At 49.6% G+C, this 20,727-nt stretch overlaps 1 protein-coding gene across 1 annotated transcript in view; it reads left to right on the top strand.

Annotated features, from left to right (window-relative positions):
* KIF6 (kinesin family member 6) overlaps nt 1-20,727 on the top strand; it is a 399,233-nt gene that overhangs the window by 366,185 nt on the left and 12,321 nt on the right. Inside the window, exons 17-19 of the mRNA XM_007197919.2 lie at nt 10,940-11,024; nt 12,166-12,301; nt 15,293-15,390. Coding sequence (XP_007197981.2) covers nt 10,940-11,024; nt 12,166-12,301; nt 15,293-15,390 — 319 coding nt within the window. The remainder of the gene's footprint in view (nt 1-10,939; nt 11,025-12,165; nt 12,302-15,292; nt 15,391-20,727) is intronic.

Genomic DNA, 20,727 nt, shown 5'->3' with positions numbered 1-20,727 from the left:
AAAAAAGAAGAGAAGCAGGGAGAAGTGAATTGTATAGATTAAGTCTATGACCAACCATTGGGAATGAATCTGGCAATATCTGATATCTACAATATCTAGAAGATATGCGACCTCCACCACCTGGCAATTCCACGCCTAGGAACATACACCTGAGATGGAGATGGTGTCACATGTGTGCCCAAGGGGGCACTCCTGGCAGCATTGTTCTTATCATAGCAAACAGTCAAACAAACAAGAACCAAGACAAGAGACCACCCAAAGGTCCCCCGTAGGGGGTGGATAAGGGAGCGAGAGCTGTGATACAATCATACAGTGGAACACCTTAGAGAATTCAACATGGATAAACTAGATTTACGTGTAGCAGTGTAAATACATCTCAAAAACACAATGGTGATTGAAAGAAAGAAAACTGCTGAAGGATATATATGGACCCATACCATTCGTGTAAATTCCAAAATTTTCAATATTTTTTACCGTGGGGGAGGGAATGGGAGCTTTGGACATGACATGTGTTCATAAAACACATATGTACAGGTGCACAGTCCGACAAACGGTTATCAAGAGATCACTCTGCCACCCCTTAAGTCAAGAAATGGCTAAGTAACGTTTACAGGGCACTAAAGACACAGAGCGCGAATATAAAAGCAAGAAGAAAAGGCTATGGAGCTCCAGCAGGCTAGTGATGTTACCTTCAGGGAGGGAGGGTGGGGCTAGAGGAGGGCACGAAGGAGGCCTCCACCAATTCTGAACCGTTCTAGCTTCAAACAAAGCCCAAGTCTAAGGCAGCTGTGGCAAACTGCTGATTTTTAGATTTTCCAAAATACTAGTGTTATTTATATCATTCTTTGAACATTTTTTTGTGTTTGTAATGGTTTATAATAATTTCCATACCTCTACGAAGGACTAGATTCCAACGGTTCAGAAATCAAACACAAATTACTGTTCTCGTGGAATCATTGTGTTGGTAGAAGTGGTAGTAAAAAGTGAATCCCAATTCAATTCCAATTCATCTTCATTTTCCTCACTACCGTTCATGTCAGGATCATTTTACTTAAAGATGAAAACGGAAGGTTTACCACCATTCATTTTCTCCTCCAGGTGCCTTGTATTCTCTGGCAGGGACTAACAGCTACAGATGGTCTGCCTGCATGTTGAACAATACAGGGGAAGCGCCTATGAAGGCTGTTTTTTATTGTTCTCCCCCTGTTTCTATAAATCCTCACAATGGAGAGAGTTCTTCTCCTGCCCCTGGAAGAAACTGGGCAGCCCAGTAACTCAATTGTTCGTTGTTAATTACCAGCAAAACAAACAACAACAAAAACAACAGAAACCCACATTGGTCCTTCTATATTGTAACTAGAGTCTCAATAGTTCAAATTTCACTCAAAGATAAGACTTCCCTCCCTTTCCCCAGCTAAGGCCAACCGCCAGGAAGAGAGGGACATGGTCAGCTCCTTCTCTCTCTAACTCACTGCTTCCCTCAGCCTGCTAAGCTGTTTCCCCAGAAGGAGTTGGAGAGAAGAAGGAAGGGAGGGAAGGCAGTTGGTAAAGATCAGACTTAACTGGTACCATTGTAACACAGCTTTGTGCTCTCTGGGCACAAAGTGCCCGAGCAAATGTTCAAAGCTGACTCTTGCTCATTTGGGGTACTTTCACGGGTCCCTGGAGGCCCCTCACCCGCACATTCCTTGTCTCGAGGGAATGCACCTCATTCGGACAGTTGTTTACCTGTACAGGTCAGGGTCCAAACGGGAAGCAAGTGGCAGTACTCAAATTAGCTATTGTGAAGAGAGTTGAATAAAGGCCTGTTGACAAAGGTGTGAGCAGAGGGTAGGGAAACCACAAAGGAGATCGCAGTTCCCCAGAGGTAATAACAGCAGCAAGGCAGGAAGCATCAGGCCTAAGAGGGCAAGGGAGTGAGCAGTTATGAAACTTGAAGACAGAAATGGTTGTGCAGCTATGGAGAACAGTATGGAGGTTCCTTAAAAAACTAAAAATGGAACTACCATACAAACCAGCAATCCCACTACGGGGCATATACCCTGAGAAAACCATAATTCAAAAAGAGTCATGTACCACAATGTACATTGCAACACTGTTTACAATAGACAGGACACGGAAGCAACCTAAGTGTCTGGAAGCAACCTAAGTGTCCATCGACAGATGAACGGATAAAGAAGATGTGGCACATATATACAATGCAATATTACTCAGCCATAAAAAGAAACAAAATTGAGTTATTTGTAGTGAGGTGGATGGACCTAGAATCTGTCATACAGAGTGAAGTAAGTCAGAAAGAGAAAAACAAATACCATATGCTAACACATATATATGGAATCTAAAAAAGAATGGTTCTGAAGAACCTAGGGGCAGGACAGGAATAAAGACTCAGACGTAGAGAATGGACTTGAGGACACAGGGAGGGGGAAGGGTAAGCTGGGACAAAGTGAGAGAGTGTCATGGACATATATACACTACCAAATGTAAAATAGCTAGTGGGAAGCAGCTGTATAGCACAGGGAGATCAGCTCGGTGCTTTGTGACCACCTAGAGGGGTGGGATAGGGAAGGTGGGAGGGAGACACAAGAGGGAGGAGATATGGGGATATATGTATACATATAGCTGATTCACTTTGTTATACAGCAGAAACTAACACACCATTGTAAAGCAATTATACTCCAATAAAGATGTTAAAAAAAAAAAAAGAAATGGCTGTGCAGAAAGGCTCTGGCCATCTGATAGGAGCTGTGACCTTCAGTAAAGCAGTGCATCCAGCTCGTGGCCTCTGCAGAGATGTCTGGGGAAAGAAATCCCTCAGCCTGTCTCCTCCCGTGCTCCAGTCCCTGCCCATGTTCCCCATCGGCTGAGTCCAGCCAGAGGGCGGAGGGTAAGGAAGCCCACTGTTCTACCAGGCAGGCTCCTGGGGTGAGGAGCAGAAGAGGAGAGGGCGGAGAGTGGATTTGGAGAAGCAAAAGGAATAGGCCCAGCTCTCCCAGGCTTCCTGTGGTCCGCCGCCAGGTTTGTTTCTCCTAAGGTCCCTCTAGGCGGCTTTATTAAAAGGGATCTAAGTTTTAAGTGGTGTGCCGGAGGGTCTGAGTGCTGTGCTGGAACCCGCTCACGCCGGCTCCGAGCACTGACCATGCGCATCTCCTGCCAGCCCCAGACTCAGGAGCATCGTGCTGGTGGCTTGAACTCAGTCACACCACAAACGTTGGTAAACACTACAGATCAGGGCTTTTTCTCTTCAGAGAGCTGGTTGTTCCACATCTGCCAGCACGCCTCTGATCTCAGGTGACCCTAACTGACTCTCCTCCATGCTGGAGCCCGTGCTTCTTCCACAGAAATGGCAGCCACTGTGCCCCGGCTCCTCACACAGCATCAGCCCGTGCCCCACCCTCTAGAGTTCTTGAGGGGAGTCACACTTCTGTCCACACCACACACACACAACACACACCATGCACACACACAGCACACCATGCACACACACAACACACCATGCACACACACACAGCACACACCATGCACACACACAGCACACACCACGCACACACAACACACACCATGCACACACACAACACACCATGCACACACAGCACACACCATGCACACACACACAGCACACACCATGCACACACACACAACACACACCATGCACACACAAAAAACACACTATGCAAACACAATACACACCACGCACACACAACACACACCACACACACACACACAACACACCATGCACACACAGCACACACCATGCACACACACAACACACCATGCACACACAGCACACACCATGCACTCACACAGCACACACCATGCGCACTCACACAGCACACACCATGCGCACACACACAACACACACCATGCACACACAAAAAACACACTATGCAAACACACACAACACACACCACGCACACACAACACACACCATGCACACACAACACACCATGCACACACAACACACACCATGCACACACCATGCACACACACAACACACCATGCACACACACAGCACACACACAGCACGCACATACAGTACACACCATGCGCACACACACACCATGCACACACAAAAAACACTATGCAAACACAATACACACCACGCACACACAACACACACCACGCACACACACACAACACACCATGCACACACACAACACACACCATGCACACACAACACACCACGCACACACAACACACACCATGCACACACACACAACACACCATGCACACACACAACACACACCATGCACACACAACACACCACACACACACCACATACCATGCACACACACCATGCACACACACAACACACCATGCACACACAACACACACCATGCACACACAGCACACACCATGCACACACATAAACACACATCATGCACACACATAAACACACATCATGCACACACACACACCACACCATGAACACACAGATTCCCAAAGGTTCTCATCAAGCTTTCTGAGCTGTCTCCTTCAAGCCCCCTCCCTACCTTGGGAAGAATCTCTACACACATTACCCCCAGTGACGCGGATAAGGTGGGCTGAAGGCAAACTACTAGGGTCTTTAAAAAAATTCTCCAGAAATTTCTTTTGGCCTTTTTCTAACATCAATGTGAGCATTTTGGTTGTCTGCCCACTCTTGCCACCTCACTTTGAAAATATGCCAGTTCTACTGTGTAGTCGGTTTCTGAACTCACTTATGACTCTGAAATACAACAAAATTTTGCCAAATGAACAGATTGGCTTACAAATTGGCTAGTAGCAGATAAGTTTTCCAAAAGTGGAGGGAGATGGTTTTATTAAGGATCCTCAGTTCAATTCCTAGAAGTCCTAAAATTTCTTTTACAAGCCAATCAAGAGAATTGACCAAACCCCACTAATCATTATCATTAGTGGTTTTCACAGGAGGAAGGCCTGTGCTCACCCTCACAGGTGTGGGGAAAACTGCCCTCCCCAACAGGTCATAGGTATCCTGAGAACACTCCAGACTCGCTGGGTCCAGTGTGACAAGGATATAGCTGGGTTTTAGGGATGCCAAGCTTCCTGCTAATGTCTCTCTGAAAAGCCACTGAGATTAACACATGTGGTCACCACTGGTCAGTGAGGCAAAAGTGACAGAGGGTAGAATTGCCGAGGGACTCGGGCTCGTAGAGAAACCCTGAGTTCAGTAATGTCGGCACACTTCTGAGGAGTGAGGAGGCCTCAGTGGGCTGGACGCAGGCAGGAGCAGCCTTTGCACAGGCCTGCCTCTGAAGGGGGTGGGGAGAGGGTACCAGGAGCCTCAGAAAGAGGTGCCAGGCTCTGAGTGGCTGCAACCAGAGAATGCTGACCGGAAAGCAGAGATGGAGCTGGGGTCCCAGCAGAAAGGACTGTGGAGAGTTGGGAGAAGGAGAGAGCTCCCGTCTGAGCAGAGGTGATCTTGGTCGGGAAGTGAGTAAGGAGACTAGAACTATCTTTCCTGTGAATGCGTGATGCTCCTGGGGTCTCCCTTGTATCGCTTGCAAGTCCACACGGACCCTCTGTGTGGGCCGCGTCCTCCTCCGGGAATGCAGCGGAGGGGAGCAATGCCGAAGGGGAGAGGCCACCATCCCAGGGGCCTGGTCATGGGCAGAGAGGCCCAGAGTGGACGCAGAGGAGGTTACTCAGGAGGGAAGGGACACAGCTGGCCTTCCATGAGCAGAGTCCAGGCTCCAAACCGGCATGGGGAAGGATTTTGATTGTGCTAAAGCTGGGCCATCTGTGCTCTCGGAGAGTGCCCCATTCTCCCTGTGGGGAGGACAGCGGTGGTGAGTGGGGACCCGAGCAATGATCAGCCACAGCCCTGGGTCCGCAGGGTATTCACCACGCCCTTCAGTCCTGCCGTGGTCAGCGATGGTGTTACACAAGATCAACACCAAGACGCATGGTGGCACTGAGTGCCTGTCAGCGTGTGATCACTCCAGCTGGCAATAAATTTGAGCCATTAAACAGGAAACGGTCTGATTGGGAAGCCAGAATCTTTGCCTCTGAGCTTCTGACCATTGTGGTAATTGAGCTACTAACATCATCCATCTTGGGTAGAATAGACACTTTGACTTCGGAAACAAGGTGAGGCTGAGTGATCTGGGCTCTGTGAGACAGTGTAGCCCAAGGAGGCCCAGAGTGGGTGTTCAGGGAGCGAATCCTTAGTTGGATAGCTAAGGCCACCTGCTGGAATGCCTCCGTGGCTCTGCTGTCTCGTCTGCCACGGTAGAGCCACATAATTCACGGCCTTCTCCCGCGCAGGGCACCGGCCTTTGCTCCATGGATGCCCACAGGGCCCCTTTCGGCTGGTGCCTGGTTGGAAATGTCAATACCGCCTTCCTTAGGATTCCTAACACACAGTTAAGGAGACAAGCAGGCTGGCTCTGGGTATTCTGGGGGCTGCCTTGGGGGGCCAGGCTCCCGTGGGTAACGTGGGTAGCGAAAGCTCCTCACACCCATCAGGCGAGCTGCAGATGCCCAGTGGGAGCAGTGTGCAGGCCGTGGTTTCGGTTAGGAAAGGGCAGTCTGCACAGGCCGGCACTCGGGGGAGAGACTGAGGCTTTTTCTCAGCCCCAGCCCCGCACCTGAAAGGCATTCATGAAAAAGAGCATCGCCTTCAGATACCAAGGACAAGTCAATACCGACCTCAGTGATCTGCCCCATGGCTGCCTTCATTATGCCAGTTGCTTGCAAAGGAAAAAGCACCAGCTTTGAAGTCAGACAGAGCTGGGTCCTGACTCCAGCTCTTTTTACCAGTGGTGTGATCCCGGGGAAGGTTACTTCCCCTGTCAGAACTCAGTTTCCCCATCTGTGATGGGCTTGTTGTATAAAAGCCACAGAGCAGCCATGTGGTGGATATCGTTATTCAGATATCCACCATCTGCAAGGGCCAAGTGCAGGCAGTCCAACCCTACAGAGAGTGTGACTTCCTTGCTGCAAACCCCTGAGCTCCTTTGCCCCACAGTGGCTTCCAAAGGTCTGGAAGGTGGGCGGGGGGCAAAGGGCCATTCTGGCGCCCGTATAGCATCCTATATGAACCCCTGCAGGTCCTGCATCCTCAGTGACTCCTGCATGAAGTACTTGCATTGAAACTGGACACAGAGCCTTGAACGGTGTTTCTTAACAAGGGGTGAACATCAGAATCACGGGGGAACCTACCATCAAATCCTAACTCAGAACGTCTGGGGTAGGGCCCAGCAGTCTCTGTGCTTTTACAAGCACCTTAGGTGATTCTCAGGTGCACCCCCAGTAGAAAGCCAGTGAACGAAAGAAATGAGATTCTGCACATTTCAGACATTTACTTACTGTAGGAGAGTTTTGGGGTGTGTGTGTGTGTATGTGTGTGTGTGTGTGTGTGTGTGTGTGTGTGTAGGGTATGTGGAGGTGGGAAGAGAAGTTATAGTGATCTTTCCAGTGCCCCTGAAATCATGCCAGGTATAAGGGGACCCACAGGAGGCTGGCCTTCCCAGCAAGCACCCCTTTGTTCTTGTGCTGCTGGTTCCAAACACCTGACACATCAGAGGTGGGGTCAGCCTGGGACTGTGCGTGCCCTGCTGGAAGTTTCAGTTACTATTTGACTGCTCAGGGCTTCCTCCATGTGTGACATTCAGATCTACAGCCGCTGGAGTGAAGCCCTTCTTTTTCACTTCTGTATTGTGTGGGAGCCGGCTGCCCACACACACTCACAGTGTGACCTCATGGGCCACTCGGGGCTGTGACCTTTTGTGCTCCCGTCCCAGCCAGAGTCCTGTGCTTGAAAGGAGGACTCCTTGTGCCTCCTGTCAGGTGACTGGAGGTTCTGTCCCTGGCCACAGTCCCAGTGGGCACGGAGACCTGCAAAGCGCAACTGCCCTTTACTTACTCCCTTTTCCTCTGTTCCTGCTCAGCCGCTTTGTCTGGTTCCCTTTGAGTTCCCAGCCCCTCTTTCTCTTGAGAGACGGCTGATAAGCCAAGCCTCAGGAAGCAGCAGAAGCAGCCAGAGCCGTCTCCTGGTGAGGTTACAATGCATTTCGCTCAGCAAACATCACTTTGGCAAGAGGCCCCTTTGGTTGTCATGGCAACGTGGGTAGCGTGTGTCTTGGGGGTATGCTGTGCCCTCATTCTGGCTGCCCACGTTACCTTTCCCAGATCCTTTCACCACCCTGGCGCCACCTCACATTAACTATCCTTCAGTTTGGAGCAGCTTTGTCTTGACCAGCAAAACAACCACTTGGCTTTGCTATCAAAGGAATAGATCACACCATTCCTCTCCTCAACGCCCTCCAGCCTCTCAGCTCTCTCAAAGCCAACGTCCTTTCCAGGCCCTCAAGGTCCTACCTGATCTGGCCTCAGTTTCCTCACTGGCCCAGGCTTCACCCCAGAGCAGGGTCTTCACTGCATCTCTCAGGGGGTTCCTTGGTATGGGGTCAAAAAGTGTTAAAAGGACAAAAGAGAGCCACAGCTTTTCTTTTTTAACAGACTCGGAGATACAGGTGTCCATTTCTGAAACCATTAGGGAAGGAAATATTCTATTTCAAGTCCTACCGTTATCAGTTTGGTGTTGAGATACTTCCTTCAGTTTATCAGGTCTGACATTTCCCAGAGAGGACAAGGGCCAGTGAGCACGGGCTGCATTGAGGGCACCCTGGACGTGGAATCTGAACAAACAAAGCACTGGGGAGATACAAAGAGCAGAGGGACCAGCCCCTGCCCTCGAGGGGCTTCCGGTGCCTAGGCCTGGGGGACCGTGGGTGACGAGGACAGGCAGTTTGGCTCATTAGGGCCACTAAGATGCACCAGCATGGGGGACAGCGTAGTCTTTGGCTGGGAAGTCTACGGTATCTATGAGTGAGACACTTGCTCAGCCAGTTTACAAGTGACAGGTGATACTTGACACAAGGGACAGAGAGTAACAGGTGCCTGGCAGATAAAGAACAGAATCCTGATCCGCTTAGCGTATTTATCAATGAGTTAGATAACGACATAAAAGCAGCCAGAAGGGAAAGAATAAGGCATGCCAGCATAAGGACCTCTCAGCAGGCTAAACCCCCAATAAATGGGAAATATTGCATTTGTGATTGAAAGGATAATCACACTGAAGTAGAATGCGTTTTGACAACCACTCATAAATATAGGAACGTGTGTCAACTGACCGCAAGCTTAATAGAAGACAGTGACAAACTGACATGGCCATGACAGTGACGAAGCTGCTGAAAAACAAAAACAGTGCTAGGGGGCTGCCTGGTATAAACATCTAGCTCTTTGGAAACAGAAAAATTGGGTTCAAATCCCAGCCCTACCACTTATTAGCTCTGTGACCTTGAGTTATTCACCAACCTCTCCGAGCCTCAGAATCTAACTGAAACGAGATGGTAATGCCTTTCCTGCTGAGTTATTTTGAGAATTAGCAATAAGATGAGTAGACCACCTAGCCCAGCGTCTAGTAGAACTTGGCAGAACCTGGAATATAGAAGGCCCTCAGTAAATGGTCATTGTTAGTAATTCACCTCCTATAGAAATATAGATCGTAAATTTTTCAAGGCTAGGAGAACTCTTCTCTACCCTGCCCCTCTTGGGCCTATCTGGAGTATGATGTCCAGATTCAGGCTCTGTACTTCAGATGGATTAGAAAGTCACCTTGCGACTGAGCCCTGAGGTGAGAGAATTAGGCAGAGTCAGCCCGGGAATAAAGCTCCAGGCACATGTGGTATTTTGTTGTTGTTGCTGTTGCTGTTAAAGTATTTAAAGAACCATCAGATTAAGAAGGAGAACATACTGTGCTGCTCCAGAGCTCCAAAGGAGAGGTGAAAAGAAGTTAGTGGGGCAGGTCTCAGCTCCAATTAAGAGGAAACAGAGCTGCCCACAACGAGGTATGCTCAGTGTAAAGCACTGAGCCCCACCCCCGGCAGTATGGGGGGGAGAAAGCAGATGACCATCCTCAGAAATGTTATTGAAGGAATTTCTGAATCAGGAGCCTTGCAACCAAACAAACCAGGATTTGGATCCAGGCTCCTCAAGTTAGCCACGCGGCCTTGGGCAGGTTAACCTCTTTGAACCTCCACGCCCTTATCTGTAAAATGGGAGCAATAATACCTCCAATGAGTACCAGAAGGATTAAGTCTGATCATGTCCAGAAAACACCTAGCGTGTGATAGAGTCTCCCCTCCAAAGAGTAAAAATTGGGGCTGCATAACTCCTAAGACGCCTTCTGAGGCTGAGAAATGCAGTACAACCACCAAGAGCCTCCTGGGAAGGTAGACGGACCCCCACCCACCAGGCTAGGAAAGGATGGGCTCCAGACAAGCACACAAGCAACCAGAGCAGGCAACCCGGCAACCAGCAGTGGCGGCTGGCATGTCTGGGGACACAGCCCTCACCTAGGACTTGCCAGGGCCCTGTGGGCAGGGCGTCTGAGCATGGTTCTCAGCCCTGGGTGCACATTGGGTTAATCGGGCTTAGAACCACTGCTTCAGAGGGAAGTCAAAAACGGGAGACATGATTTGAGGCTGGAGAATTCGGCACCTCAGCTGAGGCAAAGTAAGATGTGAGCCGTTTTAGTGATGCCTTCTTGGTTTATGAAGGGCTCAGTATCAGAGGAGGGGGAAATGGTGTTTTGCATCTTCCCTGGGGACTCGAGAGGAAACGAGTGAACTCCATGGTAAAAGGATTGGTAGGATATAAGGAAGAATTCCCTTCCAGTGACACATGTTGGACAGTGGGAGGGACAGGGGATGGAGCTTAATCATGGAACCCTCCTCTGGGGCTCTCAGCCGAGCGGAGGTTGCCACCCAGAGGAGGCGGGTAAAGCAAGCGCCCATCCAAAGGCCCCAGAAGGACTCACAGCGTCCCCCTTCACCTGGGACGCACGATGACTGTGTCGTCCGCTCTAAACATCACACTCTCCCTTGACCTTTCTTCCTCGCTGGAGGGAACCATCAGCCTCTCCCTTCTCCAGGTATCTCAGAAAACACACCCGTGCCCTTGACGCCAGACCCGCTGGAAGAGAAGCTGCGATCCCAACTGGAGGAAGAAAAGAGAAGGTGCCCTTTCTTTTCGCCACACACACCCTGACCCCAGCCCCTCGGGGCCACCTGGAGCTGTGGGGCAGGGCAGGGTGGCCGCGCCCGTCCCAGGCCTGCAGCTACTCTGGAAGCGGGTCCTAAAATAGCTGGAGGAGATGCCATCTTAAAGCAGGCAGTCGTGAGATGCAGGAAGCCGAGGCAGGGTGAGGCTGGAGTGAGGACCAGGAGGCCCAGCCAGGCTCCAGCGCTGGGATCCCCGAATCGGGCAGGGAGAGCAGCCTCCGCAGCCCCAGCGCAGGCTGCAGCCCAGGAAGCGGCGAGTCTTGTCTGCTGCTGCCCTCTAGGGGAGCCCAGAAGTATGACCATGGAGGACCTCCTTCCCCCGACTTCTCTCCTGAGGCTCCTTATTTGCAAGGTGTCCAGAGAATAATCAGACCCTCCTGCGGCCATTTAGGGCCCCAGAATGATTTAACCTGCAGAGTGAGGGACCTCAAGCATAAACAGACATCTGGTCATTACTGATACAAGCTTCTCAGTTCATTCATTCATTTAGGCATTCAACAGAGGTTGGCTATCTCCTCTGCCATGCAGACGTTTGGGGGAAACCAAACAAGAAACCATCCTTGCTCTCGAGGTGGTGATGGTGTCACTGTAACACACACCACCCACCCCTGGGCTGGCTCGGCATGTACCCTGAGCGCACCCTGTCACACTGCGCCCACCCCCAGATGGCCTGGGTTCAAACCCTGGCTCCTCTGTTTATTAGCTCGGTGCTATAGAGCAAGTTCCTTAACCTCTCCATGCCTCAGGTTCCAAATCTGTAAAGGGGAGATGATGATGATAGCGCCTTCCTCATAGGGTTGTGAAGAGGATTAAGTGAGTTTATAGACGGCAAGGGCCTCGAGCAATGCCTGCCCTTCAGTGCCCCATAATGGTACTTATCCTTCTGGGAGGGGGGTTAGTCATCTCACACACACAGAGCCCCACGGCCTGCCGGACAGAAGTACCTGGCTCTGGGGGGGCAACTGTAAGGCCCCAGCCCCAGGCACCAAGGCTGCGCGGCCAGGCTTCTGAGGCTCGGGCCCTGCCGCCGCTGGTCTCTTTAGAGCCCTCCCTCCCTGCCAGTGACTTTCAAGACTCCCCTCTGATTCCACCACAGGTATAAAGCAATGTTCACGCACCTGAAGGCGCTGAAGGTGGAGATTGAGCACTTGCAGCTACTCATGGACAAAGCCAAGGTGAAGCTGCAGAAAGAGTTTGAAGCCTGGTGGGCAGAGGAGGCCACCAGCCTGCAGGTACTGGCAGCCATGCCCCTCACTGCCCCAGAGCCCGCCCTCCTGCTGGGGCCTGAGGAACATCAGGGCAGCCAGGGAGGGGCCAGACCCCCAGCCCCATGGTGGGGGGGAGCAGAGGAAAAAGAATGGGGGCTTAGACCCACGGTGCACGTGCTCTCAGCCCCTGCCTCCTGAAGCGAGGGCTCGTTTTAGTAACAAGGAACGTGAGTGGTCAGGGGCTCACTGTTTCCTTGCTAGTGCCTGACACATAGAAATGTAGGGGGTGGGAGGTGTAGCTCCCCAAGCCGATGGAGTGCCACCATTGCTTCCTGAGATGTAGTGACAACACTGATTGTTCTTTTTTAATTTATTTTTATTTATTTATTTTTGGCTGCACTGGGTCTTCGTTGTTGTGGCGAGCAGGGGTTGCTCAGCAGTCGTGGCGCAGGGGCTTAGCTGCTCCCTGGCATGTGGGATCTTCCCGGGCCAGGGCTCGAACCCATGTCCCCTGCATTGGCAGGCAGACTCCCAACCAATGCGCCACCAGGGAAGTCCCCTGATTGTTCTTTATTACAGTCATATATATGTATGTATGTGTGTGTGTATATATATATATATATGGTATAAATTTTAGAAAATACAGAAAAACACAAGGTAAAATCACCATAATCCCACCACTTAAGGATAACCGATATTAATAAGTTGGATTATATTATTTTATATTTTTATGCATATACATCCATATGCTTTTATAAAAATAGAATCATATTAGTCTTCAAGTATCACAAACAGCTTTTGTTTTTACTTAGTTGTCCAGCATGCCACCTCTTCCATGGCGTGATTCCATGACGTCATTCCAGTGCTGTCACTGTTCAAGCATATGGATTTATTCTAATATATTTAATCTCCTATTTTTTAATGTTTAGGTTGTTTGGGGGTCGTTTCACTAGAGAAGTATTTGAAGATACATTTTTGCATATTTCCTAGACAAATTCCTAGAAGTTCTCTATAATATTATGAAGGCTAAAATAACCTGTTAAGAAATGTTAGTACACACCCCCAGTTCCAACTGTCCTCATGTGACCCCTCAGCTGTGTATAATAAGAGAGATGACATACACATAATCCTACCACTTGTGTGGCTGGCAGAACCCTTAGAGATTCTCTAACAGGCTGATGTGTCATTTTAAGGACAAGAAACTGAGAGCCAGAGAAGATAGTGTCCCAAGGACACAACCGAGCAGTAACCCATACGTTACCGAGTGGCCTCATGACCAGACAATGAAGAAACATATTTGGATAAAATTAAATACACAAGATGACAAATAAAACCAATAAGATGGAAATACAGTGATCACACTATTTTAGCAGCAAAGTTATGGTATAGTAATATGTATACCATTTACAGATGCATTAATTAATAAGATCTGGGGGGCTCAATATTTACCACAGTTTCAAAGTAGTGATGAACACAATATTTCAAGATTTCTGCAACAACTGTAATGTGATCTGAAAATATCTGTAATTTCTGCTGGTGACGGAGTCACTGGTACCACCCATTCTACTGTGGTTTGTTGTCTACATTTAATCATCGAAAGAAATGTTAAATTTCAGGTAGAAGTTAGGAAGAATAAAGATGTCATTGGTTCCCAGTCACGTTCACAGTGCCCCTGCTCTCCAGTTAAGAAGCCTCCCTTGGGCTTCCCTGGTGGCGCAGTGGTTAAGAGTCTGCCTGCCAATGCAGGGGACACGGGTTCGAGCCCTGGTCTGGGAAGATCCCACATGCCGCGGAGCAACTAGGCCTGTGAGCCACAATTACTGAGCCTGTGCGTCTGGAGCTTGTGCTCCGCAACAAGAGAGGCCGCGATAGTGAGAGGCCCGCACACCGCGATGAAGAGTGGCCCCCGCTTGCCACAACTAGAGAAAGCCCTCGCACAGAAACGAAGACCCAACACAACCAAAAATAAATAAATTAAATAAATTAATCAATTAATTAATTAATTTAAAAAAAAAAGAAGCCTCCCTCGTGAGGTCATCAGTGGGTGAGACCGTCAGCCACTGCCGGTGCCCATGGGCATCCGGCCACTGGACAGTCATGAGGGTTATCCCATCATCCCGTGTGACCCAGGAAGAGTCCAGTCAAGGCTGATGGATTCAGACCATTTATTACTCACGTAGACAGCGAAAGCCAGGGTAGCCAAGGTGTCAGCTCCCTGTGCCCTCCACCCCACAGGATGTCATTGAAACAGAAGGGACCAGGTGACCACAGCAGGGATGATGGGGCGCCCTGTAGCTGAGGAGCCAATTCCATGCAGCCACTAAGCCATTTTATAGCCAGCAGATGTACCCTGAGTGGGGCAGGCAAAAAGCCTTAACCCTCATTAGAACATAGGAGGTGATGAGAAACTGCCCCATGACGGCCTCTGAGCGAGATGGGGAGGCAAGTGGGAAATGGCCTGGCAGCAGCTGCTCACAAGCCTCCCGTGCTCTCGTGTTCTGGGAGAAGCGCGGGGCATTCTGCTAAGATTCAGATCAGCTGGGGTTTAATCGCTGTTCAGGAGACCTGTGTGGAGACACGCAGGGTTTCCAGGACCCTGCTGGAGCTGCCCCCACATGCATGATGCATGACGAATGCATCGCTCCTGATTCTGCCCGCATCTCTTTGGGACAAGGGAAAGCAAAGCCAGAAAGGACTTCTGGAGAACTGTCAGATCACATTTTAAACACTTTTTCTTAACTTTAAAAAGTAATACAGGCTCAATTTGGAAAGCTTTAGAAAACACAGAAAAGCACAAAGAATACATCAAACATTACCCATTATCCTGCCATCCAAAGAGAATGTTTTGATGCCCATCATTAAGGTCATGACTACATCTAGATTTATTTTTTTCCCACACATGTACATACCAACTTTTCTAGCTGGCTTTTTCCCTTTAAGAAATCACATCAAAGACATTTTCCCCATGTCATTAGATTCATGCTTACACTGTGAAACTTTCTCTTGGACCAACAGGTAAACTCCCCAGCAGTGAATTCATTGAATCACATGAAACCCTTTCCCCAGACGCCAGAATCCCAGCACGAAAGGTCCCAGCTTCTCTCTAACAAAAGGTAAGGGGAGAACCCTGCGACAGGGTTGGGATGCCCAGAAAAGATGCCCTACCTCTCCTCAACCCAGTCTTGATGGTCTAAGTGTAGGCTGCATGATCCGGGAAGATGAGTGACTTTCACTGTTAAGTTAGTTGAAAATACTCAGGCCAGTGCCTCTCAGGCTTTATTGGAGTACCGCGCCCCCTCCACCCCCCACCACGGCCCTTTCCCTCCGGCTCTGACAGCCAGTGGACCTACTGCCCCAGTGACAAGAGAAGCAGTTTAACCAAACTGTGCAAGCCCTGGTCCTGCCGCTGGGTAGGAAAAAGCGGTTGGCAGTAGTGGGAGGGGAGAGGGAGGGGGAAACTGTGGAGGGGATGTTGGGTAAGGCAGAGGGGAGTCAGCCTGCCAGGACCCAGGGACCTCTGGTTAGTGACTCTGTCCTAGCACAGACTCAGGAGAGACGTGGGCAGCCTCCCGTGAGGACGCCCAGAGCCAGTGTCCCTGAGTGATGGCATGAGCCAGCACAGACTCTACTTCCCCCACACACACCTTCTGAAGGCAGGTTCCTTCTCATGCCACCCACGTTATTGTCTCTTCCCAACCGCACAGCGCGGGCGGTAGAGCCAATGACACCTGCCTCATCCATCCTCCATCCCTGAGACAGGCCCGCTGTCCACACGGCAGAGACCAGGCCAGCATGAGTGGGGCCTCGGCCTCGACTGCCAAGGAACGCTCCTTGCCTGGGTCTCAGCAGGAGCTGAGTTCTCATGTTGGAAATGTGAAATAGAGCTTTTTAAAAGGGGTTGGGGAGGGGGTTGCCAGATGGTGTCCCTGATCCGATGATGTGATGAGAATGGCAATGACCTCTGTGGTCTTCTTTTCAAAAACCCATAACCCTGGTTGAGTCATGAGGAAAATGTCAGACAAGTCCCAGTCGAGGGGCATTCTACAAAATACCTGACCAGTACTCCTCAAAACTGTCAAGGGCAAGAAAATTCTGAGAAACTGTCACAGACAAGAGGAGCCTAAGGAGATATGATGGCCAAATGTAATGTGCTATCCTGGATGGGAACTAGATCAGAAAAACTAAGAAAATCCAAATAACGAACAGACGGTAGTTAATAATAATGTATCAGTATTGGTTCCTTAGTTGTGACAAATGTACCACACTCATATAAGATTATATAATGAGGGAAACTGGGTATGGGGTATACGGGAACTCTCTGTACTATCTTTGCAACTTTTCTCTAAATCTGAAACTATTCTTAAAACAAAACAAAACAGCCAACCAGAGAGCTGTCCACCACCTGGCTGACATTTTCCCTGGACCTCTTCACATCGCCCAACCTGGCCCTCAGGGCCAGCACTTCGGCTTGTATTCTGGCTTTAGGAGACATCTCCTATGTGAGCCCCTAAGCCCCAGGTTAACAGCCAGCAAGGTGTGTTCTGTTTGGCTACGCTGGTGTTTTAAAAGGCAGTGTAGATCCACAAAAGAAAAAATTGATAAGTTTGACTATATTAATACGGAAAATGCTGCTCTGTGAAAGACACTGTTAAGAGAATGAAAAGATAAACCACAGACTGGGAGAAAATATTTGAAAAACATATATAAATGGGCAAAAGATCCGAACAGCCACCTGACCAAAGAAGATATACAGGTGGCAAATAAGTGTATGACAGGATGCTCAATATCATATGTCATTGCGGAAATACAAGTTAAAGCAACAATGAGACACCATTCCACACCTATGGGAATGGCTAAAATAAAATAAAACTGATACCACCAAATGCTGCTGAGGATGTGGAGCAACAGGAACTCTCCTTCACTGCTGGTGGGAATGCAACATGGCATAGCCTCTTGGGAAAACAGTTTGGTGGTTTCTTACTCAACTGAACATACCCTTACCATACGATTCATCAATCATGCTCCTTTGTGTTTACCGAAATGAGTTGAAAACTTACATCCACGCTTACATATGGTTGTTTATAGCTTTATTCATAATTGCCTAAAACTGGAAGCAACCAAGATGTCCTTCAAAAGGTGAATGGAAAAACGAAACAAACGGTACATCCATATTTAATGATAAAAAGAAATGAGCTATTGAGCCGTGAAAATACGTAGAGGAAACTTAAATGCATATCACTAAGTGATGAAGCCAGTCTGAAAAGGCTACATACTGTATGATTCCAGCTACAACATTCTGGAAAGGGCAAAACTATGCACACAGGTAGAAAGATCAGTGGTTGCTGGGAGAGAGGGCAGGGGTGGAAAGGATGAATAGGGAGAACACAGGGGATTTTTAAGGCAGTGAAACTATGCTGTAGGATACTGTAATGATGGATATACAATAGTAAGCATTTGTCAAAATCCATAGAATCGTACAACAGAAAGAGTGAACCCCGACGTAAGCTGGGGACATCAGTTAATAATGATGGTTCGTCAGTTGTAACAAGTGTACAACACTAATGCAAGATGTTAGTAATAGGGGAAAATACAAGCTGGGAGAGAGAGGATACATGCGAATTCTCTGTACTATTTGCTTAATATTCTGTAAACCTAGAACTTTTGTAAAAAAAATAGTCCATTCATTTTTTTAAAAAAATTAAGGGCAGTGTAAGTAGGCAGCTGCACTTCTCCATGGCAATACAGAGCTTGGCATTAATGTCCCACACGGGCCCTCTCTGTGCCTTCCCTTGGGTACCTGCTCATCTCTGGGATATTTGAGTTTCCAGCCCCTAATACCTTCCTGCTGCCCCACACTGGGCCCCCTCCCTGACACCCCAGGACTCCACAGAGCATGTTTGGAAAACACTAGTCCAGCCAGCACAGAGCTTCCCCCAGTCATTGCTCTGGCTCCGATCCGAGCCTCTCGAGTGTCCGCCACACGAGAATAAGCCCTCCTCCCCAGCGTGAGGCTTCTCAGAACCCCTGACTATTTCTCCAGCTTCTTTTCTGACCTCTTCCAAGAAGCTCCTACTGGTAGGAGTATCCTGCCCAGCAAATAGGAAGCTCCAGCTCTAATTTTTCTTTTGCTTCAAGACAATGAAGTGTGTGTGTGTGTGTGTGTGTGTGTGTGTGTGTGTGTGTGTGTGTGTGTGTAGGGAAAGGCCTGGTGAAACTACTCCAGGGCTATAAGGTAGACATTGACCGTGCCTGCCAAGTGAAGCGCAGAACCTTGAATTTCAAAGGCGCGTATCAGGTTACCTACAGGAGCTTCTCCCAAAATCATGCTCCCTGAGCTCTACCCCCAGCGCTTTTGATGATGCTGGAAGGAGGGTCTTTGGGGAGTGGACTCTCAGGCAGGCTCGGGGCACTGTTCAGGCTCTGTCATCTGTGGTGGCAGCCGGTGCTCTGGTGGGATCTCTAACCTTCGGCAGAGATAACCAAGTATCCTGAAAAGTGTCTGTTAAGACACCTCGGCTATGAGCGGTCGGCACCCCTAAATTCCTTCCCACAGAGTAGTTCAGATACCATTCATTGTGGGCGGAAAGGTTACAGTGGACAGGTGAGAGGAAAAGGGTCCTGCTAGAGACTGGCAAGGGCAAGGTCTCAGGCTCCTCCTCTGATGAAGTCACCTGCCACTGCTTTAAAAAGCTGGCAGAGAAGAGCTCACAGAGCTCTACCAGGGGTGAGGCAGGGAGGAGACCCTGTCCCCGGTCATCGTGGCTTTGCAGACATTCTCTGTGAACAGCCAACTGTGGAGGATTAGTTGTTGGCGTCCTTAAATTCTCCAAGGAGACTTCTCCAAGGCTCTCCTCTCTTACGGTAATCACATCTCCTGTCATTTACCGAGGGCTCTAAGGGCCAGGCACTGAACACATGTGTGACGTATGTGCTATCATTTCGCCCATTTTACAGATGCGAACACTCTGGCTCCGAGAGATCAATTAACTTGCTAGGGTCACCCAGCTAATAAGAGGTGAGACCAGGGTTGGAACCCAGGCCTGTCAGCATCTGGCCACCCCTCTCCCCTCACTCCTCACATCAGTTTCCTTTAACCTTAATGACCATGACCATCCTCTAGGGACACGTGCATATCCTGTTGTTTAGTAGAAGGTGACATTTTCCCACTCATATTCTGCACTATTTCGTACAAATGTGTTTTCCTCAACCTGGTATTCCTCCAAGTACCAGGTCCTCCTGCTTGGGGTCCCCACTCTTTCCATGTGTCCACCATCTGATTTTCCCAAGAGACCAAGATTTTCAAAGAGCAAAATTATGGCTCCTTAGAAGGCCAACCTCTGACTGGAAAACCAGAGCTCCCTTGGATTGGGAACTCCAATCCAAGGATGGGATGATTGGCCCCATCATTTCAGTTGAGAAACCCTGAAATCAATCCCATTTCCCTAATGAGAAAACTGAGGCCCAGGAAGGGAACATCATGCTCTGAACTCTGTGGTTAACAATGGGATGAGCTGCAGCTTCAGCCTGAACTCCAGGCTCCATGTTGAGCCACAGTTTTTCCTTCCTTCCTTCCCCCCCGGCCCCCCATGCTCCCCTGCCTCCCCCTCTCTCCCCCTCTCTCCTCCTCACTCCTTCACTCCCATCTTCCCCTCCCTTTCCCCCACTTTCTTGCTCTACCTAACCCTTCTCACCCTACATTCTTTTTCCCCCTTTTCTCATCCTCCTCCCGGTGCTTCTCCCCCCTCCTCCCACGCTCCCTCTCGGCCAAGGCCACTCTCTATTATTTGTCCATTTGTCCATCCCTCTGCCAGCTTCTCTGAGAGAGTGTCCACCCTGGCATGGGTCTAAGAACTGGCCACCGGGCAGGCCTCCTAGGATCTCCTCGGGAGACACCATTAGAATCCTCCCCCAGCCTCTACCTTGTCTGAGAGGCAGGGCCTATCGTGGCCTGGCTTTCCTGGATCTTCCTTAGGTATCCCAAGTTAAGGTGATCCCCGGATGTGCGTGCCAAGAGATCCTTAACCTTGAAGTTCAGAACCTTGGATCTCAAAGGTGCCCATCAGCTCACCATGGGTTACCTGCAAGGAGTCCCCTCAGTTTAGACTTTCACAAAGGCTGCTCTTCTGGGTGTTGGCCCTCGGGCAAGCCAGCTCCCCCTTTGGGATCCCCTCGTCTCATCTGTAAGATGCGTCGAGGTCCCTCTGACACTATTCTTCCACGAGCAGGAGAGTGTCCCGGGGCCACTGAAGAGCTGCTGGAACAGGAGGGTGAGAGTCCAGCTGCCTGTCTCCCCTGAGCTCCAGAGAGGCTGCTCCTGATGGACCCACTGCAGCCCGGGGGCTGGTCCTCTGCTCCTCGGGTTCTGACGGAAACCTGATTGCATCACTTCCCCAGGGATGCTCTGGGCCTGTGGGCTGATCACACTAAATTCACAACACTCTGATGGGCAA

This window comes from Balaenoptera acutorostrata, chromosome 10 (assembly GCF_949987535.1).
Source record: "Balaenoptera acutorostrata chromosome 10, mBalAcu1.1, whole genome shotgun sequence".
Taxonomy (NCBI): domain Eukaryota; kingdom Metazoa; phylum Chordata; class Mammalia; order Artiodactyla; family Balaenopteridae; genus Balaenoptera; species Balaenoptera acutorostrata.
Note: the sequence above shows the minus strand (reverse complement) of the source record. Positions and strands in the feature narration are given on the sequence as shown.